General features: G+C 36.6%; 1 protein-coding gene across 15 annotated transcripts in view; it reads right to left on the minus strand.

The window, feature by feature from the left end:
• The window catches only part of LOC115456183 (mitogen-activated protein kinase-binding protein 1), a 98809-nt gene that overhangs the window by 43042 nt on the left and 34394 nt on the right, over positions 1 to 21373 (minus strand). For 3 of the 15 annotated variants that reach the window (XM_037444577.1, XM_037444583.1, XM_037444582.1), the window contains exon 2: positions 4801 to 5085. The exons of 8 other annotated variants lie outside the window; for them this stretch is intronic. In XM_037444577.1, coding sequence (XP_037300474.1) covers positions 4801 to 4869 — 69 coding nt within the window. In that variant the 5' untranslated portion in view covers positions 4870 to 5085. Of the gene's footprint in view, positions 1 to 4800; positions 5162 to 21373 lie in introns of all 15 variants that reach the window. 4 more of the 15 variants (XM_037444580.1, XM_037444585.1, XM_037444584.1 and 1 more) reach the window with 4 other exon arrangements.

Genomic DNA, 21373 nt, shown 5'->3' on the forward strand with positions numbered 1-21373 from the left:
CCAAATTCTAGCAAACCTCGCGCAAATGTCGTATCGCATTCCACCGGTCGTATCTAGTTCGTTGCGATGTCGAAACAGTGGCGAAATAGTTTACTGTACCTGTTTCTGTGACCGGCATGCCCACGTGTTCGTACGCACTTAGTTATTGATTGGCAATTAGCACCTGCTGTTATGTTACAAACTATATTGACAATTATGTGGTAAGCAGAAGCGCATATTCCGTATTGTTGTAATCGTAATAAATAAAAATAAACGTTAAAATATAATATCTTATGCCAGCAGCAATTAAAATACTTCATGGTTTTTATCCACGATACTACTGATGTTAAGTAGAATGTAACACATAAATATTATCCAACGCAAGACGCACCGATTTTTCCTGCTGTAAAAACATGTTTTTAAAGGTCTTATTTTATGGCATACCCACAAACAACCTCCAATCTATACCTACCCTTCCATCTAATCTGCGTAGTTACCACGGCTTATCGATTTTATCTTCTCATAGCATAATACATCCCGTCCCAAATCCCAATGTTATTCCGTCACTAGGCTAATAAGGACATAGTACCTTTAACCGTAACACCCAAACACCTCTGGAATCATAATAGCGAGCTGATCAACAGATAAATCACTGCCTATAAGGCTGGTGGTATTCGCGTGGGCGGCCGGCGGGCGATCGCGTCGCATTCTTCCGTCAAAACAATATCTTGATGGAATATTAATTGCGTAGATCTCATACGTACTTGAATTACTTGATTCTAAATTAAGATTATTTGTTGACACAAATTTGGGACGAGACGGACCGTGGTGATGCAGTGTCTTTTTGATATTGACGCATAAGTCAATAATGACAGTGTAGCAATGATGTTCTAGGTTTCAGACACAGGATCTTGTCACGACTTTACCTCTCTAGGTAGTCAATCACAGATGATTCCACGACAACGTACACAAATGCATGACATATCCAACTGACAAAATTCTACTCAAAACAACTGTATTTCAGTAGTTCTTGAAAATCATGTACCTATAGTTTCCGGATAATGACATTCCATAATTTTGGCAGAAGGCTCCTATTACATTGGCCAATTTTGGACGAATTCAAAACGGAGCAGAGACGCAGAAACTCATAGCGCATTCGCAGCGGACATGCCGCGTCTGAACAACGTCTTCACTTCATCGACGTCATTTTGTACACTCCCGTACAACAACCCTTTTTATTTTTCAATTAAATTTGATTATCATAAGTGTGTTGCGTCAATAGTATTTTGGTATGAGATACAACTTGTAAAATATAGGTCCTGCCTTTCGCGCGTAGGAACAACATTTTCATTCCTTTGCAAAATAACACGTAGAAGTCTCTCTCTTCCAGACGACTTGTTAGTAACGGATTCTTGAAAATTCGTTACTGTTCATTCCTTTACGTTCGTTTTATAAGTCTCTGAATTAACAAAGATAATGGCAATGTTTCCCCGTCGCAATCCATTCTGTTATCGACTGATCAAACCGTGTTCCGAGCCCGCAGCCTGTCCACTGCGCTTCCGCTCCGCAAGGAAATCGTTCGCAATCCACAAGTGTGATAGATATCTCGGGGTTTCGTCCAGAAAGATAGAGCTTCTTTTTTTGCCGCTTAGTATAAAATTGTGTTGGTGTTTAAAGGGCATTGTAAACAGCATACCTCTTTAAACTACACATCAGATATTTACTGACTTTATATTACGTTAAGTATTCATTCCTTATGTGACTTCAAAACTGTTACATAGGATGACCTTCACACACCATAAAATTAAGTCAAAACACCGTAAACCATTAAACGCCATACAATACAAACCGGTCCGTTATGAAACCGAAAGTGGAATAATTGGTGACCGAATTAAAAATCAATAAATTCAACTTGCTCTCTCAGTATGTTGCACTAGACTTATTTGACAAATAAGAAAAAATATATCCTTCCCTGTACTGGAAAGCGATATTATTGAGACAATTCAAAATCAGAGATATTGCCATATCAACACACAAGAAACTCAAGTTTGCTCTTTTTATTATGTCAAATTTTGTTTGATCCAGAGCACCTCAATTTATAAGCAATTTTTAATTTTCTATGTTGACTGATTTATTCTCAATAACTTAGTTTAATAGTTATTAAGTCGAATCATCTCTAGTTAATGGTAACGTCGCAAAAACCTTATATAAGTACACGTCACGAGCGTTTATTCAAATTGAGTGCTGTTAAAGAACAATTTACTTATTTTATAATGGTTACTTACGAAATGACTTGCGTTCACGATTTAAAACGTGTTCGTTTTACTTCATTAAACATCGAGATGAGTTGTAACTTTGACACGCAATATAAAATCTTCTTGTCCGTCTAATTACAATTAGTCCATTGAAATGTTACATTTTTTAGGCCTTACCTTGCGTTTTTTAGAGGACGCAATTTTATTTTTTTGAAGTGTAGGGGAGGTCAGTCTAAAGCTAAAACCAAGTTTGTGGGGTCGCCACCCTTGTCCCACGGCCGCCATCTTGAAAATAGGGGTTGAAATGGTTTTTACGATGTATCAAAACTTCAAAAAAATAAAATTGCGTCCTCTAAAAAACGCAACCCCAAATGTAACTTTTCAATGGACTAAATGTAATATAACAAATAAAGGCAATAATGCTGACCCGACAGCAAATCTAATATCCAGCCATGAAACATAATATTTGCAGAGGAACAACCCTTACTTCAGTGTGGGACTCAAAACTACATTTTTTTACTATTCAGTCCGGTCTGTTATTACATAACTTCACGTGTTTACTATTATAACCATTCGCGAATGTAAATCCCACTGTAAGGTTTTATCTAAGTAAGACTTCAGAGTGGCTCTACCAAAACAGTATTAAGATGTTATTTACCATTCGTATTTAATGCGGATGATACCAAAGGAAGCGACGAAAAAACAATAATCTCATCACACTTTATTGTTTTAATTTTGAAACAACAACGAATGCGGAATTGACTTTTTGTTTAACTACTTAATGCTATGCTAATAACGAATATTTTATATATTTTTTCTCACACTAATTAAGATTATATATGTAGGAAACATACACTATACGTTACGATGTAAATTAAATACAATAAAAAGTGACGAAGTAAAGATAAAGATTATAAAAAATAAATACGCTTAATACACGTGATCCTTATCCGCGGCCTCACAATTACATGTTTTCAATGAATATCAATTTCAAATAGCCTGCAAAGGATTATCGCTCCAACATAGAAATAAAACTAAAATCGGACCGTCAACAGCTAAAATTTAAAAAAGTTGTATAATTGAAAAATGTTGGTAGATATTGTAACTTTGAATTTACGGATGAACAACACCTCAGTCCCCCCCCGTGACCATGAAGGCTGCAAAGTCTTCGAAACGTCGGGAGAAAATAATAATATAAAAAACCGCGATAAAATCCGTTTAATAGTTTTTAGTTTTATTTCAATGTCTAACATACGCGTAAACATAAGAAATCATTACGCTCCAACATATTTTGTCTCAGAGCGTGTATCGAACCGGTGTTCGCTCATACGGCCACCTCAACGCCATCTGCGTGACAGCGGCTTTCCAAAACATTATATTGCACCAGGCCAGTGTACAGGTACTTGGTACACGTTTATGTCATGTGCAGCAACAAAGTGTCAGACGCAGGCGCACGGAGCGGCGCGACGGGGCACCCACGTTCATTGCGGGTCAGTTAAACACGTCATGTCCATCTGCAACGTCTAAATTTTGAGCTCATGCGTTAAAAATAGACTATCTGTTGTATCTATTAGATGTTTTTTATGTTTCTATTGTGTGATCGGTAGGCAAGGATCCGTTCTCTAATTTCGTTCCTTGCGCCAGTTTGTCGATCCAAATTAATTATCTCAACTACTACCAAAACATTAATGGAAATAATGAACCAATCAAAATAACTCATCTGTAAGCATGTCAAAGAAACTTTTTTCTGACTGGTTCATTTTCGCTATAACTCTGGCAGTACCGATTATGATCATTACAAGAATTGGCCATAATATACTTTGCAAATTAAGTTCGACCAACTCATATGCATCAGGACCGAACAATATAAAAGCAATGGTTTGTCCATCATTCCGAATTGATTTATAACAGAAATGTCGAGCAGAAATTCGAGGAGAACTAAAAGATTTACTATTGATTGTGAGCTTAGTGAGATCGCGGAGGACCAAATGTAATATGCCAACATTACGTCTAAACCTCTCGTGATTAAGAATCTAGACATGATATAAGTGTGTTAAATGCACAAATCCCAACACGCGGCCAAACAGACGCAAACAAATTACAACTAGCAATTATAATTACACACATCACAAAACACGTTCGCGGTCTGTGGAGAGCGACGCATAATTTCTAAATAATTATCTTTTTTGCGCATAAAATAATTGTAACGCTGTAAGTAGCATTCACGATTTAGTGTTTAGTTTGGTGTCTGGATATCGAGGGCGATGGCCTCGAAAATACTTAGAAGATTGTAATTATATTATGATGTAATTAAAATTAATTACAATTTCAAGAATTAGATATGTTCGAAGAATTTGAAAAATTTACCAATAAGATCGGGTAATTTTTTTATTCGCTGCATATTTCTTGTATTGCTAGTCATATTGTCTTCGCTAATATACGCTACTAAACATCTATTGCTTCTTCCATTTGTTGTACACGATTCAATTAGATCAGTATTTATTTCTAATCAAAGTATAATATTATGAATATGGATAATGTTTAGCTTTTAAATGTATCTACTCACCTCGTACGCCGGTGTATTGAGACTGTCCCTGATGACTGGCACACTGTTCCTCGGTCCGATAAACGCCATATTCTCATCTTATTCGCATACAAATATAACTGATAACCGGTAACTGTTATTTATGGTGCTATTTAGCTATTTGTTCACTATCACTGCACTCGTTACTTTTAACATTGACACTTTAACTGTTCTGTTTTGAAATTGAAACGAACATTTGCTGCGATTTTTATGTTATTTAGTTCGTTGTTATAGTTAATCATTAGAAACTTTTAAAAAATATCACGTCTTTAACCAAATACAATAAAACATATTTGATATTATTAAATAGGACAATACACTTGCTAAAACACCGTACCAAAATCTGCCATAAAATACCATAGAAACAACTACAACGTAGTTAAAACGTCTAGCTTCCTACTGACGCAACGCAAGGTCGCTTCACATTAGCACATAACGACTTAAACGTTACATTTGCAATTGTAACTTGTTACTTTTTTGTAACTTTGTAAACGTATGAGGTAATGTGGTTGAAGAAGTTTTTAAGGTGTGAGCTGAGGAAGGTAGACTTTGACGTTATTTCTTAGGTATCGGGTACTTCCACGTCGAATATTATGTCCAGCGCATATTATGTTCTTCATATCAATATTGATTACTTGGTAGTAACATACGAAAAAACAACCAGATATAGCAAGCAACTAAGTATTATACGAACATATCAAGGTCCAGTTTTCTTAACTTATAGGTCCAAACGCAAACTCCTGATTCTGAATCCTTGTACTGACTATGGAAATTGCTTGACTAAACTCCACAAAGATCTGGTTTAATAAGCAAAGCCTGGTGATCAGAGACCAGCACACACATCGGATCGCTGAACCAGCAAAATATGAAACGACATCCACAAATGGCATGGGGAGTATGACCGTTCCCTTCGCGCGGCACTTTCACTGCGCGAGAGAAACGCGTAATTACCACGATAGCTTTCTCACGGACGCCGCTGGGCTCGGCTCACCATGAGTTCACGTTTGTTCACCGTAGATGGCGCTGCGAGGGACTTGGCATCCTACAGACATTAATACGTCCTGCAGATGAGGCACTCAATGAGTCCAGCTTAGTAATTTATGGCAGAGCCCTTAATCATTACAAATTAGATGTCATTGCATAGAGGTTAATTTTGTTTATGATATGTAACCCATTTAGCATCGGAATGTTTGCCGGCAAACATGACAGTTACATGACATTACGTGTGTCATGGAAAAATAACATTATGTAGTATATAATAAGGTTATATTCCGTAATGTCATTTAGCTGTCATGTTTGCCGGCAAACATTCCGCTGGTAAATGGGTTAAAACGATATTCATCACTATCGTTAGTGTCGAAATGGGTTACTTTACTACAGCACACTCTACTATCACTCTACTCTAGATCCTTGTAAATTAATCTTAGTAATATAGATGATCAAGGTCTATATATGCCCTCTGAAATATAATTTATTTTTCATACTCATAGGCCCCTTTATCACAAATCACCTAATACAAATAATAAATCACATACATCGTCTCGCGTGGATCGAAACTACATCCTCTCGTTTAGAGTCGACTCATCACCCACTGCGCCGTTGAAGCTATCATCTATTCTATACCGTGTGAATGTGGATCAAGAGTACCACTACTCCATATACATTAGACTTACCGTACGATACGAGATAAAAGAAATCGAACCGCAAAACATTTCACACTGCGGGCACAATCGCGTTCGAACAAACGATGTTCGAGAGGCTCTACGCGTGTGTGTTGCGGGCGGATTCGCGAAATACTTATGGGGGCAAATGACCCTCTTACTGGTATATATTATATCACGAATTGTAGGTGGTCATGTAACTTTTCGCTTAAAACTGATTGATGAGAAGACTGGGTCAAAACGTCTGCCCATAAATGGAACATAAGTCAGATCTTTGAATTATTAAGTACTGCACTGAGTCTATCTCGACCGCGATACGATCGTTTTCTGCCCCTTATAAACTCTGAATGAAACTTAAAATAATCAGGTATAGGTATTTAAATTAAACTATTTTACGAATTTTATCGCGGTTTTAATATTTTACTTTTCTCCCGACTTTGCAGCCTTCATGGTCACGGGGGGGAGTGAGATATTGTTCATCCGTAATATGAACAATGATGAACAACACCTCAGTTCCCCCAGTGACCAGTAAGGCTGCAAAGTCTTCGAAACGTCGTGTCGGGAGAAAACTAAAATATAAAAAACCGCGATAAAATCCGAAAAATAGTTTAATTTTAATGTCTAACATTCGCGAAAACATAAGAAATCATTAGGTATAGGTATATTGGTGAGTGAATTTGTAATAGAAATGGTTTGTTAACTGCATTCATTGAAATTCGAAACTGAAAAATCATTACCAAAAATATGTTTATCATGTTTCATGAACGTCATTAAAAATACCACACAAAGAATTCCCAAATCCGTTCCACACAAATACGAAACGTACGTGGTAATGGTGGCGCAGAAAGAATGGGACTATTGAAAAGAAATGGGTCCCTTTGGTGGTGAAGTGATATACGATCGGCGAGTGCTAAGGGCATTCCTATATCAACTTAACCTAAAAATACGAGCAATAGGCCTCGTATATCTAAGCAACGTCTCTTCCCGGCCTAGATTAGACTGTACTTATTTTAAGTTTGTCTTTATTTATAATGTTTTTCAATAAAGAGTATTATGTGTCCTCAATATCAAGTGGTTTAATGTGGTAGAATAGATGCTTGGTAATGCAAGACTTTATGTTGGGAGCGGCTATAAAAAGGCTTAGGATAGTCTCAGGCTATAAACTACAGTTTTATGTAGTCGCAAGTCTAGTAAATGTTTATGTCCTAGGCAACATGTCTGTATTTTTTTATTACCACATACACGAGGATCGAAACCACGCATTCAATTCTCTGAAGGGTAATTCCTTTAAAAAAAGAAAGACCTCACTATTTTTGTTGTATCTAATTACGGTAATCATATGACTGCACACTGTCAACAAACTAGTCGACCAACTGGTTTGAAGATCGTGATACAAATAAAAAAAAAGTAATTTGTCAACACCGGTAGGCGGACTGGTCGGAAGATTTTCATCACGAGTCGTGACATGTAGCGTACATTGCCTCACGAGATTGTCGCCAGTGAAAGTGGATGCGTGCGGTGCGTGGTTCGGTTTCAGGGTCGACAAGGTCGTGTGTATGGGCTGGTTACTGTAATGTTAGATCTTTCTCAATTGAATGATGACACGCACAGATCACTCGGCTGATGATAAGCGCCTGTTATAAAATATTAGCAACACCGCCCAGAATTCAAAATCAGAAAATGCTGCGTAAAAAGTTCTGCGATGGAAAAACTTTTATGACGTAAATTACAACACTTTGTAATTATACTTATTGACTATATGTTACTGTGAAACACCGAAGTTCACATAAAGCTTCTTAGTAAAAAAAAATTTGACTTGACAAATTGATACTATTTTGCATACGAGTGACCCACAATTATGTTAAGATTTTATTTGGCATATTAAATTAAGTGACTAATTTATCACCACTATCAGTAACACAGATACACCATATAAAACCTACATTACCATAAACCTAAGGCGGTTTGCGTTAACCCCGTTCCCGTTATGGTGGCAACTATTTCCCGCGCGCCATTTCCGTGTGTTTCCGCCCCGGCAAGATGGCGTCGCTTCCGGTTGCAACTAGCGGTATTGCCTTTTACAGATCTGTTTGTGGTTTTAAAATATTTAATCACGATTTGTCTGTGATTATTTAACTGTATTTGTAACGGACATTGGTATACTAATTATATAGAGTTTTAAATGTAATCGTCGCTCATTAGTACAAAGCAGACATTAAGATTGATAAATTTCGTACGCAAGTTAAAATGGTTTGCCTTTTTATATGACGTAAAATATGACTCAACAATATCATTATGAATGACAGTCTCAAAAGGCTCATAATAAATGTGGCCTAATATAGGACACGACGTCAAACGTTACAAGTATGACCACTCCAATATTACGCACAAAAGTGCCTACCGGTTTACAAATTTAAGTCAGAGGCTCAAAGCCCCTAAGTTATTAGGTATTTTTTTACTTCATTTTCAGAATTCAGACCAAACTACAAAAAAAAAAAAAAGAAATGATAATATTCTTAAAAATATCTCGAGATATATCTCTGTTCACGCGTATACCATCGTTCGGTAGATTGTTACGTCAGAGTAAAGAACTAATTACAATACTTTCACCTGGTGCCAATCTGTATTTACAAAATATAAATTCTGCGGCATAGATTATTTTCTTTGGACACGGCAAACAGATTTCACTGTACCCTATGATAAGTGGAATAGAGTCCAAATAGTGTCGATCAATCAGAGGTTGATTACCTCTCGCCAATCAACATAATTATACCTACACATAATTTGTAATGGTAAAGCTTTTGTACCCATGGCTCACCGAACTTATTTCCGCCGCTTAATTTGATAGGGGGGACTAATCAATCCCTAAAAATAACGTGTGATTTTGGGATGAAATTATGTTGCCATGTTTATAAGACCTTTTTTGTACAACTCCATAAGTACCTTGTTCGGTTGCAATTAAAAAACAATGCTGCCACCTTATTCCCATTGCCTGTAATTCTCTAATTGTAAAATTCAAATAAAGTCTAATATATTATAGCTTCCATTAAATATTTACATCCAATTTGTGCCAATCTTTCTCCTTGGACCCAACTTGTGTCGTTGGTTTGAGAAATTTCAAACGGAGATCGATTTAATCTGAGTTCTGACCTCTTTATCGGATAGCGGGGCGCAGTATCCAGGGGTCAAGGCAAATCTATCTAAACTATTTCAATAAAACTTATTTCAGTATCCGTAGCAAGCAACAGTCCAGACAATGCACTACTAAAAAATTTCCTCACATAGGTCCAAGTTCGAGATTACACGCAAATTTCTTATCTGTCGTATAAAGTATAATACAAATATAAAAAACTGTCTCTTACATAATTCGTCCTTAGAATACCACATTTTCAAGAGATTTTGATAGTACTTGATAAATGGTGGAGGGGCGCTGTACCCATTTTTATCAATATATAATGCATGAACGAGTCCACTCGAGAAAATCTATTTCCTCATAGCAACCTCAAACCGATATGAAGTACAAGAATTTCTGATGCTTAGTGAGATTGCCGGTGGCCCTAGATTTCAACACCAAATTAAACACTCTAAAGTTTAATCGAAAGCGCCAGCGGTCACGCGGGGCGTCAAATGTCACTCCCTGAGGGCACGTTCATGTTTACTCTCATAGTGTCGTGACCGCACGCCCTTCACCGGACTTCTATGTGGGCCAACTTTATTATATTTACTTCTTACTGTCAGTGTGGAGTTTTCCATCAAAACATACGTAAGTGTAATAGACTTTTTAGTAACGTTGTTTTTGTTTTAACCATAGTTACATGTTGTTTGGGTAGTTGCAAAGCATCTGTAAAATTTTGGTCAATTAAATATACATAATATATGTTTAATTTGAAATAAATCAGTATTTGACTATTCGCCTATGAGATGTAATTTGTATTTTACACTCGATAAGTCGGTATCATAAATTTTCGTATTATATGTATTTAATCGTAACACTTGTTACGCATGTAAGAGCATCATCTTAATCAATTCTTTAATCATCGTGTAACTATATCTCAATATTTTTGCCAGACAATGCTAAAATTATCTTGGTGGTACAACCCGGTGGGTGTGCCACGCCTTCTGTGACCCAGTAATGAAATCAAAACTTTACTATGGTGTGAATATTTCCAACACCGCATGGTTCTGTATAACTCAATAGTTATCCCAAAATGTAGGGGCAACAACAAAATATTATTTGAAATGTTATTACCTAGTTTTCAGATGTTTATTTACCAATCCAAGCGCAATATAAATCTTAATGTGCATATTATGTTAAATAATTTTCCAATTAAGAAAAGGCCACGGTCTCTCAAACTTGATTTCGACTTTTTAGTCTTTTCTAGCGTGGTTAAATTTATAAAGTTCGAAGCGCTCCTAACTTCTGTTTTTACCTTACACCACTTTCACAGTTTCATCCGCTTCCCGCTCACGGACCCCTAAAAAATGCATCTCCTCGCACGGCACCGTGGCCCCCGCGTGGGCGCCAATGACAAAAGAACACCGCTAGTACAGCCACAAACTCACCTCTAATGAGGATATGATTTCACACAGATGATTATCCTATCAAGACAGGAGTATTCACGGCCACTCCTGTTGGGTATATTCCAGAATGTTCTTTCTGTGAACGTCCCGTGATATAAATCTTAATTAATTTTATAGCGGTGCGGCGACAACTGCGGCAGTAGAATGCAAATAAACGCCGGCCGTATTCAATTATCTTTCTTGCCTATTTCTGACTACTATTTTTGTTATGTCTGCATATCGCACCATATTATGTTAGTAAGGACCTATATATACCCACAGGGTTAATGATGTTTCAAAACGATATTAATATGATAAATTAAACCTCCTTCTTTTCAACGTATAGCAAAAAACATCTATCATACGTGGTACCTTGAAAATTAATATTTCACAGAAGAAAACCCTTAAACTGACTCCGGAATTGGACACCTAGGGTCGGTCTTGTAACCGATTGTATTTTCTCCGAGATGAAACAGATGTTTCGACAGCCCTAAAACATTTCACTTTATGACAGAATATTTTTTTCTTTAAAGGTTCCTCGACAAGGCAAACGTTGTAATTGATTGATATCAGCCTCCGCGGACCGCTCAAAGGACGATAAGCCAGCTGTCAGTCATGCCACGAATCAATAGCTCGCAGCTACAAACTAAGGATCATTTGATCGCCTACATTTATCTATTAAGGACTACCGATGTCTGGTCTCAAATCTCCAGACTGATAACTACCCCGATGAAGTTATTCTAGTATAAGAATTTAGATCAGACCCACGCGTTTATTACTTACCTATATTCCATAATTTTAAAAGCAATTTCCGAATTTTAATGATGACAATCCGATGCGGGCAATGTACGTGGAAGGTTTAGTTTCGCAAACACATTAAAGCCGTCGTAATGGACAATGGCAATAGACAATATTATGCATATATGCAAATGGTGTTACGCACGCCCTCGCTAGCCGTGGGTGTGAAAAAATATAATTATTTTGCAACGTGCCGCTGCACATTATGTAAATTGTTGTTAATTATACATGTTACTTTAATGGTTAAGTCATAGAAGTAATTATCAACACCTTACATTGGCAGTTCTGTGAGTTAAAATGCTCATTAAAAATTATATTGGACACAGACTTAAAGCCAAACCCAAAAAAGAATTGTCTACAGAATTAATAATGCCCCAAGATCGTAAAATGCACAATATTTGTGGTATCGTTAATGTTTTACCTATCTTAAATTATCCAAGAAATATTTGTTCGACATTACGCAACAATTGCGGCTAGACGCACTAACAGTACACTAATCATCATCGTTCACATTAAAGCGTGATCTAAGCGATGCGCGTACCACTTATTTATCTTGTTGGCTTTCTTAGCACAGTGACGTCATCGTGCTAAATTCGATGCTAGAGTACCAATTTGTGCACTTTGTTTTCTCATTACTACCTCGTATGGTCATGGATTATGTCAACTTTGGCTTGATCTCAATCGGAAGTTATATTTTTGTATCATCGCTAGTACACTGTCTTATTATTCTAAATGCAAAAGTGGGGTCACCCTGGTGTCAATCATAATTTATTTGTATTTTTCAATTCGAAAATTACACATTAGTTCCCAGGGTTAAAATTTGTGTCCGGTACTATCACATTCTGAGATGGAACTGTAACCGATGAAATGTAGGTGCACTTGGTAAACTTGGTTACAATTCTGCCTGCCCACTCCATAAGCATACAGGCATGACTATGTATAAAAGTATTATTGTAGGTATAGTAATCGCGCTAAACTTTAATCAGAACAAAAAAGCTATTAATCATCCTCACAATTCGGCGAAACACTTCTGGTACACAGACCTAAAGTCATAACCCTGTCTTTTAAATTCAAAAACACACTTTATGTTGAACAAAAAAAGACCGCCATTTACACAGCACAAGTCTTTGCTTATTTTGTCATAACGCCCCAGTTAGTTATAGATTAACAATTCAACGAGATAACGGGTAGGGCTGACATTAATATTTTAAACCATATGTACGCACACTGTATTCATGTTACATAATACAAAACTAAAAACATTATACTAAAGTAGTTTTGTTATAACATTAGCTTTGGCTAAGCAATGTTAAGAAGTACAATGATCTAAAAAAAACTCACAAACAAAGCTATCCATCTGGTTAATGGATGTAATATTATTATCCATCATCCATCCTCCCCTATTTGTCCACTAGAGGACACAGACCAATACCCCCCATCCCGTCCTAAAATAAAAGCATAGATAATAGGAAGGAATGTACGCGCGTAAGATTTTTATATGTAAACGAATTCTCATCTTTGTCGACCCTAAAGTGTAGTCGCACCGTGTTTTATCTCCTCGGCATGATGTTTTCAAGTATGCCGTGCTGTTAATCTTTTAATTGCTAGTGCACGTCGCCAGCCGTCGCCTTATCGTGAGTGACGTAAATACAATGTGTTTTTTGTCATTCACTTGTATTTTCATGCGAAAAATCTCGTGTAAATACCAGATGATAAATGTCTTGTACTGTAGAATCTCTCTGGGTAGGTACTAAGTTCCATTTTGTATTTTACACCGTCCCTTCCTTTAATGTTGGAACTTGGAATTACTGCCCATAAGTAAAAACACTAAAACCATGGACTTTTGCTACACTACATCGCGCTAGATAGCTGTATTCACGCATGTGACACTAGATGCTTTAAAGACCCAGTAAATATGTACTGGTTTTAAAAACCTTCAAAACGGAAAAACAACTTTGCTTGCAGACTGTTTGTCGGTAGAATTAATCCTATCTAGTACCACTTATTAGATGGATTCTGGCAGTATCTCTTGCTAGATATTACCAACTCTAATATGCCTTAAGATAAGCAGCGTATTCTATAATTTCTTATATGCTTCTCTCTTATACTAGGTTTATGACAGACCATTTATTCCAAGACTAGGCTGCAAGATATCTTCAACCAAAAGATTCATTTGAAGCTTTTACTTGTTCACGTACAAATCTTACGTAACACAGTATTATGTGGTTGGTTTATTATCATGCAGTAGATAGAAATGGAAAGTAAAATAAATAATGTATGCAAATAACTACTCTTGAAGACTATAATTTACTTTTTTTAGATCTCTGTGGCGTGATAGTATAGAAATGGGAGGTTCGTTTCTGCGGGCCATTATGCAGCAATTCAATTTTGGACTATATCTAAGCACACATATATTAAATGTTATATTGAGATTGATGGAAACTTCGCTACTACTGAACCTAATATTGATTCTTTTTAAAAATTGGCGATGAGCCATGCTTACTTACAGATACTGACTTAATAGATTTTAATAGGTTAATCCACCACTTATCTGCTGATGCTAACCCTTTTACTTTTAACTTCCTCTAGATAAAAAAACTCTCCGCGTTTAGTTATCCCAAGGTTTTGAAAAGATGCCTCCCCCTATGGGCTGAACTACAACAGGATAATCCTAGCGATAAAAAGACAACTAAATACCACATAAAAATGCCATCAACGTAAGCATCAACGCAAGTCCATCCTAATGGCGATCGCTCATTCCCATGGCGGGTAAACATTTGTTTGTATACAAACACGGCGCGGGCGCACGTACTGAATACACTGGTCGACAGTCAAGCGACGTAATGCTTATGTGATGCTGTTATGTAAAGCGTTTGTTCACACCAAGCTCGGCTTGTTGCTCGCAGAATATAGAAATTTGATGATAGGAACCTTTTTTTATCCTTTATAACGTGATATGCGACATCTCGCCTCGATTTTTTATTTCTGTGCCGACGAAGCAATATACTTTTGTGTACCAGTCTGAATGAAGGTAATTATTTGCTAGTATAATTTCTAGGTATTATGCGAAATGAAGAACACTGGTCAATGGCTAACTTTCAAAGAGGTTGGCTAAATTTCAAATGGTACTTTAGAGTAAAGATACCTTCTTCTACAGTTTACACTATTATTAACACTGGTAACATGTACACAATCTACTGCGCAAAATGACATCACGTCCTGTACGGAGCCGTTGCAAACCCATAATATTATAGTATAAGTGTTTGATTGTCTCTGTAAGGCAATGTCTTCACTGATATTTTTAGAGTTCGAAATGAATCGAAATTCCAATGCTAACTGGAATGCGATAACTACGTAAACGAGATTTAGTTGGTAATTGAATGCTGACGTCGCTGTCTGAGATGAAACGTTACAGTGATTTAGAAATTGGATTATTTAGACTTTATAAACTTTGGTTATAATGCAATATTACAAAAGGCCCATAGTTTCCTTAACATTATTTAACTAAACTATTATAACCTCTATTAAATTATTATAGTCTAATCATAAGGATATTTTCTAAATTAGTATTACTAGTGTTTTAAATGCGAGTATCCATAAACATTCAGCAAGAAAATGAGGGCAGAAGGTCGCGTCCCCTAGTCATAAGGTGCCATTGACGTATATTCTACCGATAAGGCATTGTTTGAGATAACCGCATAAGTTTTAGCCATGGCGGCTTTAAAATAATTCAAGCTGTTTAGATATATGACAAAGATAACATTTATTTTTATATCAGAGCTAGTTCATTCACAGAATGTATTCTGTAAGGACCCGGCCTAATAATGAACTGCGACCAGACTCCAAGGTGACCGCGAACGCGTGATGACTACCATCATTATGCGGGCGTTCACGAGTCATTTGCACAGTTTAATATTTATATAATTGCAATTTGATTTTATTGCACCAAGTCGTGGTTTACAGAAACTCAATTGAAGTCTTATTGGCTGTAAATACTAAATAAAATTACATATTCAAAATAATGTATAAAAGAAACACTGATTTGCACAAGGTTTGTCCATAAACCCCGATCACCTCACTTCTTTTCCATCCATATAACGGATCAACCTGTTGCCATATTGGTAACAATTCCCACACAGTTCATTGCGTATTTCGGAATGGAAATAATAAGTAGTCTGACCTAAAACTAGTATCCTTAGGTTCACAGTCTAAATACTGCACCGATTATGAGAATAACTTAAATACATTTTAGTACCAAATATGATTGTACATAGGTGACACAGTTTTAGTTGTGTGTAGCGTAGATCAAATAATACCAACGCATTAGTAAACTAAAGTGACTGTGGGCGGACGACATACATAAATGCATACGTAGTGCACAGACGAAGGAAGTTTCTAGAACACCGAACACATAAGGACAATAGTTTTAATTGTATATATCTGAATTACGAGATGAGCTAGTAGCTCGCTTAATAATTAAGACCATACTTTGCCTCAACACGTAACACCACCAGTACTTTATATCACTATTAATTGGAATGATGATAATCTCAACTTGGATGTCGAAGATATGGGTAAGACACAGTACATGTATTGTTTACATTACAATATTTATTTACATAACGTATTATAGTACATTACAATTTGTGCCCGATATGGCGATAGGCTCGCCCCCTATCACATCATGGGACGGAACATACTTGGCGAAAAGTGGGTGCCCTAGTTGCGCCTCTGCATACCCCTTCGGGGATAAAATGCGTGATGTTATATGATGATGTTATATTATAGTACATTTTATACGTACATATGTTTGCGCATCAAAAGCGATAATTAAAGCTACATGCACTCGTATTAGAAACTTGCATATTATGTAAATTAGTGAGTCGGCGCGATAGGAATATTCTCTAATGCGCAAATTATACATTAACCCATATACGGATCACTTCTGGCTCATGCCTTGTCGGCCCATATTGGGTTAATTTCTTGGCTCGGGCCTTTCCTTATATTTAAACCTGTAGCCCATATAAAATCCTTTTATGTTAAGGAAATGATGAGGATCTTCTCTTTATTCTATATGCGCCTATTGGGAGTAAAACAGGAACACCAAACTGTGAAATAAAGTGGCTGTGGAGTAGTATCCCACACCAAGGCTAGTGTTTGGTCTGCAAATATTTGTTTCAGTGTGGGTTGAGTCAGCCAAATGAAAACTTATTGTCTTTATGATTCGGATACACTCATCATAGGTATAGTTATCTATGAAAGATATTATTTATTAGCTTAATAAATTAATAACAATACTTATTCCTTACAGGGTATAAATTAAGTTGCCTATACCAAATCTTAGGAAGTACGAGTACCATTTCCCTTTGCTGCCCCCACAGAAGTCGATACAAACGTTACCTTATACAAATAGGAAATAATAAAAGTCCATAAAGAGAGCATAACTCCAGAGTAAAACATGGACTTAATTAATAGGAAACTAATGCGAAGAATTTTAACAGATTGCTTGTAAAGAAATTAGTAGGAAAACAGATATAACTCCCACTAGTACCTTACATAACTGATATTAGAGCCCTTGATTCGATGTGATCCTTGGCCAAGTATATTTTTTAAAACGAGATGTTCCAAAATCAAACACACATCATGCCTTTATCCCCAAAGGAGTAAGCAGAAGTGCAACCAGGGTAACCAGCTTTCGCCATGTGCGTTGATGAAAAAAAGATTAAAAAACAGTGTGAATGTCCTGAGATGTGATACGGGGCAACCCTATTGCTATATCGGGCACAAATTCCAGACTCCGGACTGATACTGCATAGAAAAACCCAATATCACTTTGACCCGGGATTCCCACTCCCAGACCTCGCTCGTAATACAAGTATGCCACCGAAGCAAACCGAGATTTTTGATTATTCACAATTGAAAATTCCTCCCAATACGGAGGGTTCGCCCCTTTATATGGAACAGATATTTGTACTGTTGTCGGACTGCACCTCTTTTGGCGTTTATTTCAATAACCCTTTTGAAGTTAAAAGCGTAACGACTGCATTATAAATATCTCAATTGCTTTCATTTATTCCATTGCAAAAATAGTCCAATCAGAATGAAGTTTGTTGGACATTCCGATAACTAATTTGATCGGTTTATTCTCGAAATTTATCTGAAGGTACTCAAGGTAGCAATTGAGATCTTTCAAAGAAATTGACCGTTAATCGTTTCACAAATAGATAAAACCTCAAAAACAGCGATAGCATTTCTATTTCTTATCATAAACAACGATACAATTAATTTTATCAAAATCTTATATAATATTGTAAAATAACAATTAGAAAGAACCGCATGCGGTCTCAGTCAAAAAAACCTGTTCCCTCGGCGGCTGCACGCGGTTACCTCACTGTGCGTTACGTCACTGCACTCCGGCGACCTTGGGCCCTCCATACGCTACGCCCACGTGAAATTTCACAGAGGGCGTCTACGACTTTGAACTCAATATGAGGATTATGCGTGGATAGAGAATTTAAGGTCAGGTTGGTGGGTTAGATGCAAATATGTAAATAAAGTTATTATAATTCACTTACGACCTTGTTTCATCTTCCATTAAGTTGTCGGTTCAAGTTAAAATGTATCTATTGGTTATCTGTTTTAAGTGATTTTTTGTCTGACGAGACATTTGGTAAATACTAAATAGATACAGACAGTAGTCTATTGTCTGTCGTGTTTGCTAATGTATTATGTATTATCAAATCTCCAAGCTTTGTCAAGTCGATTTAATGGGCAAAAGATTCGTGTTGGAAATTAGAAAAATATTTTTTATTCCAGAATTTAGACAATATAGTCAGCTGCCTTTTTGGTGGAACCCATCTTTTTAAAACCCGCTCATGCACGCCCACCTCTGAGAGAAATTATAACTGCGTTGCTTACATTAAAGCAAAGACTGGAACAAATGTTTATATACTTCTAAAATCTAGAGAGTTAATGCAAAAGTTATCGCTAAAATACATTTAACACGAAGAAACATAGCTGCGTTATAATTTTACAATCGTATAGATTTCTAATCAACTGAGTAGCCCCTTAGCCCTTCTCTCGCGTCAGTGAAAGGGCGTGCAGACCAAACGGAATGCTTAAAGTGCGGTTCCAAACGCGACGATAATTAAATACATCTGAATTGGAGATGGCCAAAGACAAAGTAAGTGCAGCTGGTAGTGATCATCACTGTATATGAACATCTTCACACTAGTTTAGAGGTATTGTTAATGTATTGCCAAACTTAAGGGCTTGAGCAACTTATATTACTATGGACCGCACTAACACTTCAGTATCTTCTTGGTATGATGAAAGTGGTACTATGAAAGTGGTCACGCCTTAGTACAACTAACATATTATTTATGTTTCAAATATCTTACACACCCACGATAAGCTTATAACAATGACATAACAATTGTTACTCTTAAGGCTGTCGTATACAAATTCTCATATACAAGTGCAATTTACAGTTGCGTTTTGTCGCCGCCGTCGTGTTCGGAATGAATCCTTAAACCTTCACAGAACGACTGCCGTACTTGGACTACGTGTAGGCAAGGTCCCTGACCTTTGGTATACTTATAATTCTAAACTATAAAACTTGGAAAATTTGTTCGAGAAATATCGCTTTTTTGTTTACAATGTTAACTGCGACGCGAACTATAGATAAAGTGATGTTCGACTAATAAGTCCGAGCTACAAAACATAAAATTTTATTGATTACTATGTTTTCTTTTTCCAATATTTATCCACAAACACATATTATTTAAGAAACGTTTTTTCGTATAAATATTAATTCGTGAGAAAATGTGAATAAAAAAATTGTTTATGAATAAATAATGCAGTCCTTCGGCACATTATAACTCATCGTTCTGTCAAAACTAAGTGTAAACCTATTACCGATAACCCACAAGTCAGGACCCGGTCGTATACTTTTAGGTTATCAACGCTCTGTCACATTACTCAAGACAATGTTAGTTTGAGGCCAAACGTAATGAACGAGTAACTGCCCTCAATTGTTATTTATACATGTATACAACGAGACGACCAAGTCGCTTGCCTGGTAATCGCCACGATTAAGCCATCCCAATACAAAACTAATTCCATACGGAATTGATGCTACACAACAGTGCGCTGAACATGTCTAGTAATAACTTTGGCTTCTTCCTTCAAACCAGAACACAATAAATAGCCAAAACGAAAACTGCCTTTAAATAATGTCGCTTAAGAAAGACTTAGAAAATCATCAAGTGACCCATTTGTTTGTTTACCGTCAGTCTGCTATAAAAAAGCAATCTGACTTCTGAAGTGTGCATACTCGTTCCCATTCATTACGAAGGTCAGCTAAAAATAAGCTTCTATATCATTTTTGCTGTTCTTCATAATGATCTTTATAAAACGGCCATCGTGTCCTCTTTCGCAAGGGTCGGGAGGTCGAGCTCTAATTTCACTTTAACTCAATTAACACCAAGCTGCCGTTGTGCCGGTGGCAATTTTCTTATCCGATGCAATTATTAACTGGGTCTGTAGGTATTCTCTTATAGTTTTATCTATACGGAATATTTGTAACGCATCAACATTTTTTAACAATATTACGATTATCGATTATAATGCGAAATCAACTGAAAAATGTTGGCTATAATATTAATTTAGAATTACAAATCATAATCTCCGTCGATGAATGATTGTAGTTTCGGTAAGTCGTGGTTTGTCAAAGAGAATTATGTTACTAGACGTAATTGTAGATTCGTCAATATCCAAAAATGAATGTCAAATCACTGGCGGTTATAAAAACCAAACATTTTTCACATTACATGTGTAAAAAACGCCAATGATTTAAAGATCATAACAAGGCTCTATAGATAAGTATAGCTCAACGGCCTAATGAGGCAAACATTCAACATGGCTAAAATCTCCTATTCGGATTCAGACTCGTTAGGCATACTTGTTTTCAATTTTTATACGACCGGCCAATTAACTAGCATGAACTTCCTAGAGGGGATTCAACAGTGCCTAAATTGGGTTAGAACATGAAATATTCTTTCTTTATTTTTCCTTTTAAAACCGATAGACTAGTGGTAATGGAACAAACGGCCGAAGTCTCAGATTTAATCCAAGGCTACGCATCCATAACTACTAAGTTGCTATTATTCGGAAGCGTGTAAAGCCCACTCGGGTGCATGAGACTAACGGTACACCAGTACCAATTGCTAGATTGATAAATAGAGCTTATGAACAGGAGATGAACAATTTATACCGAGCTGATAAATTATGAACAAATTATAAGAGATAGCCATCATGTTTCTTCTACAGCGCTAATTTACACTAAACACTTGAAACACACGTGATATTTATTGAACGTAGACAACGCTCGGCCTACATTCTGATGAGCCAACACACGAGACTGCACTCTCTAACATTCCGTACGCCTTTCCACAGACGTCGCGTAATTACCGCCATGATTTCTATGTAAGGTAAAACTGTAGGCCTTGTTTCATCTTAATCTATGTTGATCGATA

This window comes from Manduca sexta, chromosome 28 (genome assembly GCF_014839805.1).
Source record: "Manduca sexta isolate Smith_Timp_Sample1 chromosome 28, JHU_Msex_v1.0, whole genome shotgun sequence".
Taxonomy (NCBI): Eukaryota; Metazoa; Arthropoda; class Insecta; order Lepidoptera; family Sphingidae; genus Manduca; species Manduca sexta.